We start from the raw sequence: 10169 nt of genomic DNA on the forward strand, positions 1-10169 counted from the left end.
AATTGTTTTCTTTTTGATGCATAATCGTTTTCTATTTGTTTCATTACAGCATGATTGGAGTTGACCATCTAGGTAGAACACTGAGCGCGCACATCAATTCTTAATAAGGCCTGGCCATGTCCACACAATTGATCGTAAGTTGATGGTATTCATTCGTATGGTTACTATTTACATCAGCATAAAAAGAATTACAAAAAATGAAAGAAAAAACGATAAGCCTGTTTGTTCTCTCAATTCAAGTAGCACTTGAAAAGCTATGAAAGTGGAAAAAGTAAATTGAAAATATCAAATAGAAGCAAACTCACCATGGATTAAAAAACACTCATTAACTGCGTCCCCCACTTTCCTCGATCATCAATCCTTTTAGACTCTTGGCTAACCAAATGGCTGTCTCCCTTGGGGAGACTTTATCTTTTCCAAAGGGCTTCAGAACAACTGCAAGTTCCTCCAATCTATTTTGCTGCAGCAAATCTGCAGATAATTCCAACAGACCTTCAAGTGCTTCAGCTCTCTGCCTGGAAGATTTAACATCCAAAATTTCCTTTGGGGGTGTTTCCTCTGCAGCTGTAGGAGTGTTATGTTTGGTATACTCGGAGGAATCAGATTTTGAAACAAGAGAATCAGTGTTTTTCACATCTTGTTTCCTAACAAGAAGATGATCAGAAAAACTTGATTTGATGTTCATCAAGTCGGTGCAACTTGAAGATTTTAAGTTAGGAGGACTACTCAAGTTTCTGATTTCCATATTATCAGAAATATTTGACTTCAAGCCAATAGCTTCAGAGCAATTTGAAGATTTTAGGGTCAAAGGGGTGCTCACATTTCTCATTTCTAAATCATCCCTTGCAATGTTGATAAACTTACCGACATCTACATTTTGAACTCCCATCTCCACAGATTCCTTCCCTGGCTGCTCACTCCCCACGCGGTAACTGCTATGGCGTATGACATGAATGACATCATCAAAAGCTGGAGGAAGATGGCCAACAGCTGGCCTTTCTGGTGCTGGATTCTGTAAAACCATTCCTTTCTCTTCTTGCAAAACTTTCTGGCTTGAAATTTTAGTAGAGATAATCGAAGGAGCAGTTTCATCCACTGATGACAGTCTTTCCCTCACCATGAATTTGTCATCACCAGTGGAGATGCACATAAGTTTTGGCCGGCTAACTTTATCAAGCCTATTACTTCCTTTACTTGAAGGACCAAATTCTTCACAAACAGACTTTTCTCCAGAAATGAGGAGCGACTGTTGGAGAGATTTGGCTGAAGACATTTCCTTTGAATCTTGAGGGTCTTTGATTTCTTGTGTGATTTCAGCAGAGGGATCTACAGATAAATTATCACACCTGGAGCCAGCAGATGCAGTCCTTTGATTTATGGAAAAACTATCATCAGAAGCAAACATTACCTCAGCATCTTGGCCTGAGTGATCAAGAGTTAAACTGGGACTTACTTTCTCATTACTAGTTATATTCTGAAAACATGGTGTAACCACAGGGGTTTCCCCAGATAATTGTTCAGACATCTCAAAATGCAAATAGGAAGCACATGAAATGCTATATGGACATGATTCCACGTTTTCAGTGTGGTTTAAACTCTCATGATCAGGAAGTGTTGGTTCACTTAAGTCAATAAAAGTGGTTGCAAAATCAGAAAGTTCGAATCCTTGAATAGAGAGTGAAGATGAGACAGAATTGCTGCTGTCTGTTTGCATTCCTTTGGAACTGGTTTCAAAAGTCTTCAAAGGCTCTCTAGTAGTCTCTCTAGAAACATGTGGTAGATGAGTGTTGGTCAGCTGATGATGGCTCATCTTAGGCTCCCAAACCATTTTCTTTGGACTTGACTTTCCAGTATTATTTGTTGCATTTGGAACATCAAACCCAGCCTGCCTCACATGTCCTGGAAAAGAAGGTGGTTTAAGTAAGCTTGGACGAGTCTTTTGCCTTGGCTTGGAAGGAACTTCCCGTCCTTCTACTTGTTTGACTGGACCAGATGGTGGAATCGCATTATGTCGAGGTTTAGTTTTTGGAGTGGATTCTATCATTGGTAACTGCCAGCATGCATCAATATACCAGAAATAAATTTCAATGTTATGAGGAAATCTTCAAAAGTAACAAATAGTACACTATAGCATTTATAATGGTAATGTACCTGATGCTTTGAAGTATGCAATCCTTGCATTCTTTTTGCAGAATCAGGAGTTGTTTTAGAAGGTGCAGTAGTTGGCACCTCCAAATTAGGCTTCAAATCATAAGCACCAAAATTGGGTTTGGGCAATTTGGACACTGTCTCTGAATTTATTTTATGGGTCAATACACCACCAACCTTTATGCGATTGCCTCTTATTGGAGAACTTGTCTCTCTAAGTTTTCCATCTTTTAAAGCTGTCACAACATTCTTAATTGGTTTTGGTTGCTTAGATACAGCATTAGAATGGTGTACATTATTAGATTGCTTCGTCAGCTCTTTCTCATCTGTTTTGGCATTGACTCTACTGGAGCCATTTCCCTCTTCCTCGGGCAGGAGTTGCTCAGAGCTGTCATCCTCAATTGATGTCAGGTCTATTTCGGTGATTTTTCTATCACACTTCTTTACTTCATTTGCAGTGTTTTTCTCACTCGACATGAAACTATCTTTCTCAGGACTCAAACTACTACTACTGTTTTGACTTTCTGGCTTATTTTTTCGAGGATGATGGACAGCAGAAATTGGCCTTTCAGGAGAACCAGCTGTTGGGGTACAGAAAGATGAACGATATTGATCAACATAAGGCAGCAAATAAGGGTGTTTTAAGATTTCAGATGCCTGAGAAAAATATATAATGAAAATGTTCAGGATTAGCAACAATAGGAAACCAGGGAAACATTTGAAACTCTCAAATAGAGGCTTACTGTTGGACGATGCTCAGGATTTTTTCTCAGCATGCCCTTTATCAGCGTTTTCCTGTAGGTATGACCAAAGTTCAAGATTTGTCATGCCCATACATGAGAAGCGAGAATTTAACTAGAAAGTATATATATATATATATATATATATATATATATATATCCTCTTATCCTATAAAGATTTGAGCTTCTCTTAATGCCAAACAGAAGCCTTTTAATGGCAGCTAAAGCAAAAGATAATCGAGTTAGGTTGCCTTTTTCTTTTATAGATCTCAACTCATGAACATTGATGAGGCATATAAAAAACTAACAGCATTCTTGAGAATAAATAAAAATTGGAATGGTGCAACAAATGCAGAATATGACCGTAAGTGCACCCACACAAGCATGTGTGATACTAGTTGGTAACAAGGGGCATAAACAATGTTACTTAAGACTAGAAGATGAAATCTTAGGTAATAGATTTTTTAGGAAAAGCATGATGGTCACTCATTTAAATATGATACTTGAAAAATGAAATTAGCTAAGTGGTAAATATAATATTAATAATAATAATAACAACAACAACTAATATAACAATTCTCCAAGTAAATGTAGTAAATAGAATTACGAATCTCCAGGTAATACTTACATATGTGATCTATTAATGTCAAGTCTACGGAAAGTTCGGCTCATTCAAACAATCGAGTCTACCTTCATGTTTGAGTTTGTTTATTTGTTTAGCTAAGCACAGGAGCTTGGTTGAGCAATCAACAACCCAAATCAAATAATTCACAAATAATCTAGATAATTTACACCCCTACTATATTAACTACATTTTTCTGCCATACAAACATGACTTCACCGAGAAATTCTGAGTAATCACTCACTTTCTATTAACTTGATTATACTAGCCTTAAACAAAAGCAGATGGAGCTTACAAAGATGGGGAATAACAGGGAGGCAAAGGGCCAATAGAGGAACGGTTTATCTTGCTTATCAACCCTGCCATATCCTGAAACAAGATTTACCATGCTTATCAAGAAAAAAAAACAAGATGACAAATTGCACACACATATCAATATATCAGACCAAATTGGGGCCACAACAAGCTTAAATTTAGAAGTTAGAACTCCATCACTGGTATCTGAATACCAACAACCATAAAATAGGTCATGATGAGGATTCAGGTAGGAGTGGTTCTTCGATTATGCCTGGGTTTTATAGTTTTATCCCTTCTAGACCATTTACATGAACTTTATTTTGTGGCACAAAATCATATATTTGTTACCTTTGGCCAAGAAATGAGATATTTTGTTCAGATCAAACTTGAGGATAACATATTACAAGAATTCTCAAAAGATAATATTTATTATGAATACTACAAAATAAGTAAAAAAATAAAATAATAGGAACTCAAACAAAATTGTTATTTAATTTCAGTCCTTGTGGACCATTATGCAAATCAATACCTTATCCTTTCTGTTGCAAAAAAATGCAACTTTACCATCTTCGATGCACAAATGAGATATTACATTCATATATGACTTAATGACAGTGCATTAAATGAGACAATTGATTATAGCATATCTATAATTACTGTAAAGTCAAAAAAAAAAATCAGAGGAAAACTTACAAAAGCTTTAAAAGCTGGGCGATGAGCAGCCATCTCATATATACAACAACCTGAACAAAAAAAATGCCTTTTAGCGGTAGCAAAACGAATATCAGAAATTCATCGCCTAAGACATATACCTAGTGACCAAATATCAGATTTGAATCCATAAGGAATATCTGCAAGAAGTTCAGGACACATATAGTTGGGAGTTCCTACCACCTGCACACAAATATTTACAGCAATTAACTTCCACAACCAGTAACTGCACATTTATGAAATAAACACAATGCTAATAATATGGTACCAATGTCATATTATAAGTAATTGGAAACTATTAAAGCATGGATTCCATCCTTCCAAAATATGAGAGCTGATAAAAATGAAGTTCAGTACAACAGTCTTCCAGCTGAATTGGATTCAAGTAGAAACTATGATCTTATCACCAATAATAATAACCATTTGTCTTATTTATCAAGTCTGAAGCAAGGAAATTAATGTAATCCACTCAAACAACTCTCAATTTCCCTCCACATTTTTTATTTTCAGAAATGTAGAATAAAATTAGAAAAGCTTGCTGACTATATCAGCAATGGAGAGAAAGACAAGGGTATGGAGCTGAAGATTGCAATATGGCTCCAGGGGAATGCCACCTTAGCCTATTATAGAATATTCTCCATCACAACTGACACCTTATAGGTCATCCCTGTTGTACTAACATATACCTATTTTCAAGATATATCACATATGCATAGGTTTAAGTGTCATTGTGGTCAACAAAAACAGAAGAAAAATATTTATAGTAACTAGTATTACAAGGAAAAAAGTTTAAAATAATGGAAGAATTGGAAGCATTATAAAAGATCTCAGTATACTTTAAAATTCAACCCTATGTATACAGTTTTTTTTCTTTCACCTACAACAAATAGGCTTGCACGTCTATTTATCCAGGTTTGATGTCAATTTTTGCCTTGGCTAAAAGTAGATATGTTATATATGAAACAAAAAAATAATAATAATTCTTTTATGTGAAAAAAATAATTGATTAAGCAAAATTCTTTCTAGCAGCCATGAATTTGGTTTAAAATAAGTGTTTTGGGGAATTTAGATTTAGCATCGTAGTAATAACAAAAGAATGGGAAGTATAGTGTAAAGGAATAAATTGACTGGACAATCAGAGAAGTTTTAATTAAACGTAATTGTGAAGGTCGTTATTAGCTCATGGCTAATGGCTTACCAAATAGACTCAATGACAAACATAGTAACAAAGTGAAGCTTTTTGTTCTCATGGTTATATGTAGATATAAATAGGTATTTTCAGAGTGTAAGTATAGCTAAATATTTCCAACCGAGGGAGCAAGTAAGGGGAATGATGTGAGGATGAAAACCCTAAGCTCTTAACTTGGTTTTAGTGCTGCTCAGCATATGATGCTAACATATGTAGGATTCAACAATGCTGTAGAAACTAGACAGAATAATAGTTAGCATGAATCCTAACATCATTTAAAAAAATGGATTTAAAGAAGAAAAAGAAGGCAGCAAGTTCCCATTTCTCACATACCGAAGAAGCCAAATCATCCGCTTTTAGTGTCTTAGCAAGCCCAAAATCCCCTATATAAATGTCAGGAAATTACAGACAAAATTCAGGATGAAAACGTCATAATCTATCCCTAAAGTAGTGAAATATGATATATGAACTCACCTAGGCGAACATCTTGATCCTTGGTTAGAAAGATGTTGGAACACTGCCAGCAGAGTGGACAAAATAATTTAACATATTTTCAAATGGAAGATTAAGGAGGAAAAAAAAGAAGCCACATTACCATACAGTTTGTTTCATCTAAGTAATACCTTCAGATCACGATGTAAAACAAAATTTGAATGCAGGTATTCTACTGCCAAAAGTATTTGAGTAAACCACTTGCAGAGTTTCTTCACAATGTCAAACACACCCAACATGAGTAACCAAAATATTCAAACAAAAATATAAGAATTAGAAAATTCCAAAAATCAAATATATATGTGCAAAAATACCTCCTCAGGAAAGTAAACCCCGATTGATTTTTTCATCAATGCAGCCCTATTAAGTATTTAAAGAGAAAACAAACATAACAAAATAGTAAGTAATTGGACATACACAACCCATGAACTTCACATTACACTAGGACTTCACACTTCACAGGTATTATCCAATACACTCACATGTCTCCACCTTCACAGTATCCAGTAACAATGCAAACATAGCAACCCTACAATACAACCAAAAACATACACAGCCAAAAAGAAAAACGTTACAATCCAACAAACTCCAGTTTACAGCAGAAAGTACATTACTGCATACTGCAATATAACAATTGAAACGGTGTGCTTTCTCTAACCTTCTCAACCCAAGCCTCTTTAAATTGCACAATGTAGGGATGCTGAATTCGAGCAATAAGAGCCATCTACAATTCCCAAAACAGCCAACAACGGTCAAATCACAGAGCACGAAGCAAATCAACAAGCAAGAAATTGAAGAAACCAAAAGCCTACCTCTTGATGAGCAGATCTTCTGCATCGTTCAGTCTGCCGCGCGAGCCTGATTTTCTTCAACACGTACCTGCAATCCACGAACCAAACGAACCGTTAGTTCTCAAAATTTGAATAAACGCAAACCAAATACAGACACAACCAAACGCAAAAAAATGGAGACGCAAACGCACTTCTTCTTCTCCGCTTTGTGGTTTACGAGAATCGCAGCGCCAAACGCGCCACGACCGATCTGCTCCATGATCTCGTAGTGATCCATCCGCGACTCCATCGCGCTCTCGATCCAATTGCAACAAACCGATTTCGCTCCAAACGAATTTCACTCTCCGAACTCCGGCGACAGCGCCGAAACCATTTCTAAACGCAGTTCGCGCGTTCTACATTGCTTCCACAGCGGAATCACGTGCGAGGTTAAAGTTTTCTGAATTTTCTCATCACTGACGTGTCTCCGCAATCAATGCAGTGCTTCGGCTACACTCAATTCTCTCTCTCACACACACACTCTCGAAGCGCCGTAATGATAGCAATAATGCCAATTACGCAGCGTAATTATCTTGCGCGGAAATCGCAATGATGAGGTTACTTTTTCGTATGAAGAACAAGAAGAAACAACTGCGTTTTCCCTTTCTCTCTCTAAGCAGAGGAGTCTAGAGAGAGAAAGAAATAGCATACGCCGACAGTCACAGCTGGTCTACCAGTCTACCACACCGGCTTCGTTCCCACCCGTGGATTTTTCGTCTTTATTAATATGCATATAATAATGTATTACTGTTAGCGTATTTATTAGGAGGATGAATTGATGAAGTAATGTCCTTAATTTTCTTGAAAAGCAGTGATTACTTTTCTAAAATTAAGCTAAAACGCTTGCTTACTTAAGAATTAGATTAATTTCACTTTCAGGTTCCGTTAACTTCAAAATTCAGCATCCATTAATGACGATTATCATGGGGTGTGTCGCCATCGTGGGAGAAATAGAGAAATACTCCTACTGTACCAGTTATCCGTTGTTAATTACCGAAACAGAAGACGTCAATTGTGAGTAGAATGTACCACAGTGGCAGTCAGAACCTGGAATTGCAACTTTGCAACCCTACTGAAAGGAAATTTTTAGTGTAATTATTAACGAATAAAATATTTGTCGCCAGAAAAGAAAAAAGAAGAAGATATCCTTACTATAAATGACATATCTGGCAAATTAAAAAATGGAATGGCCAAATTGTTTTAATTCATTTCAATTATATGATTTTAATTGTGTTTTGTTTTTCTAAATCTTTCATTATTTTTAATTTGAAAACAAAATATATTGACATTATAAGGTATTTTTATAATTATTATCCAGTTGTAAATCGTCAATTAAGTAAAATTGTTAACCTTTATAGGAATTATTTTAGAACTTATTCTTATAATGATTTCTAATTGGTTCACCATGGAAATATTTTTTATAAAAGTTATCAATAAAGGGTATTTTCATAAAAAAAATCTTATTAACTAAAAACATTAGAATTTAATAAGTATACATTGTCAGTTTTATAGTTTTTATAAAGACTATTAGTTGACTCGCATATTTGACGTTACAAAATTGTAATCAAAAGCTTTATTACCCTTTAATATAAAGGATTAAAAGTTTGAGTTTGAAATATGCAAAAATATTTTTTTCAATTTCTAGCACTCCCTTCTATCTTTTCTCTTCTACTTATGTTCTTCTCAGTTTTGGCCTCAAGTGTTTGGAGGAGCAAACGAGATATCAGGTTGAACTAAAGGTCTATTAGAATTTGCTTTTATGGTAATGCTTTTTTTTTTTTGGTCAGCTAAAAAAAATTCATTAATAAGGTACCAGAGGTACCACAAATACATACAATGTTAACATACCAGCCCCAGCCTCCAATACAAAACCGGCAACGTTTCTTTTCCATTTGCTTTTATGGTAATGGTTATTGTCATGACACAACTTTTCTTCTCCATTATTCTTTTATTGCTATATCTTTTGTATGGATTCATTTTGTGCCATCAGTTAATAATATCTTACATCTATGATTCGTTGCTAGAATGAATTAAGGTGTGAAAAGACTTACGCCACTATCTTATAATACAACTCGAGAGTCATGGTAAAAAACTTTGGCAATCATCATCCACTGTTCTAATTAAATATGAGTCAATGCTTTTTATTTTATACTTTTTTTAGAAGCAATATGAGTCAATGTTAAATATGACAAAGTTGACCCAACCTTTAGAATCGTTAGTTGTAACCTTTACAATTGTCAAATCCAAACAAGGCATGCATAATTGTTAAATCCAAGCAAGGCACGCATAATTGTAACCTTTACGGTCGAATTTGTACTGAAATTATGCGTGCATAGAAACTAACATTCTTAGAACGTATAAATCAAGTTCAAGTATATATATATATATATATATATATATATATATATAAACACCTCCAATCGATTAACACAAATTGGACCATGTGCAATAGGATATAGATATTATAAATCATTGAAGGTGAACTTATAAATCATTGGCTGGCTTATATAGCGACAAAACTCCTACTCTAATTAAGGTCAAAATTGTCTTATATTCTCTGTTGTGTAAATTCGTGTTTCAGAAGGCACGACCATGTCCTAAGCAGCTCAAGTGCTCAAGTGATTAATCGAAGTTATTAGGTACTGATAAAGGGTTAGAGGCTTGTTTTAGATCAACTAAACTAAAATATCCAAAAGTTCGTACCACACTAAAATACAAATGTTATTAATTGGCCCTATCCTGTATCATACGCCATACATATTTAATGGAGTTCTTTGTCTCTAACGTGCGATAAAGCAAATATGTACTAAAAATGATGCGTGTGTACAGATAAGTATGCTGTTTTTAATAAAAACAAAATAAAATTGAAGGAGAAAAATGAAATAGAAAATATACACCAAACGGACACACCTAACTGACCATTCCAAAATTTGACATCTAATATTCCTTTTAGAGTAACGCTAATTACAAATGAAGGTGAATAAGTTGGATTGAAACTCTTCCTTAAACTTTTCATTTCATATGTTCTAGGGATGAGAAAAAATTATCTTGCAATGATTGTGCCCTTCTCTATGATAGTTCTTTAGCTTTCTGAATTCTGATAGAAAGTTGCTTAACCGCTATGGTCCTGAGGGGGGGCA

The 10169-nt window shown here is 35.0% G+C and overlaps 1 protein-coding gene across 2 annotated transcripts; it reads right to left on the reverse strand.

Moving 5' to 3' along the window:
* Positions 1-128: 128 nt before the first annotated feature.
* Positions 129-7801, reverse strand: LOC100818943 (serine/threonine-protein kinase Nek5). Of its 2 annotated transcripts, XM_003540214.5 has the most exons (14): positions 7182-7801; positions 7012-7078; positions 6858-6923; positions 6682-6728; positions 6514-6559; positions 6331-6411; positions 6182-6224; positions 6041-6090; positions 4620-4701; positions 4501-4550; positions 3806-3879; positions 2892-2943; positions 2152-2805; positions 129-2050 (listed from the first exon to the last, which is right to left on the reverse strand). In XM_003540214.5, the coding sequence occupies exons 1-14, from the start codon at positions 7277-7279 to the stop codon at positions 326-328; spliced, it is 3135 nt and encodes a 1044-aa protein (XP_003540262.2). In that variant the 5' UTR covers positions 7280-7801; the 3' UTR covers positions 129-325. The 2 variants fall into 2 exon arrangements, with proteins under 2 accessions (XP_003540262.2, XP_014620494.1); XM_014765008.3 differs by lacking the exons at positions 6041-6090; positions 6182-6224; positions 6331-6411; ... (3 more) ...; positions 7012-7078; positions 7182-7801 and adding an exon at positions 5882-5902.
* Between the last annotated feature and the right edge of the window lie 2368 nt (positions 7802-10169).

This window comes from Glycine max, chromosome 12 (genome assembly GCF_000004515.6).
Source record: "Glycine max cultivar Williams 82 chromosome 12, Glycine_max_v4.0, whole genome shotgun sequence".
Classification (NCBI taxonomy): domain Eukaryota; kingdom Viridiplantae; phylum Streptophyta; class Magnoliopsida; order Fabales; family Fabaceae; genus Glycine; species Glycine max.

Bases quoted from the DNA above. Each gene is read 5' to 3' on its own strand.
- LOC100818943 (XM_003540214.5), bottom strand. From the start codon at position 7,279: ATGGAGTCGCGGATGGATCACTACGAGATCATGGAGCAGATCGGTCGT. The intron at 7,079-7,181 runs GTGCGTTTGCGT...CGTGGATTGCAG, and splicing joins CACAAAGCGGAGAAGAAGAA to GTACGTGTTGAAGAAAATCA. The intron at 4,551-4,619 runs GTATATGTCTTA...TTTTTTGTTCAG, and splicing joins ATCTGATATTTGGTCACTAG to GTTGTTGTATATATGAGATG.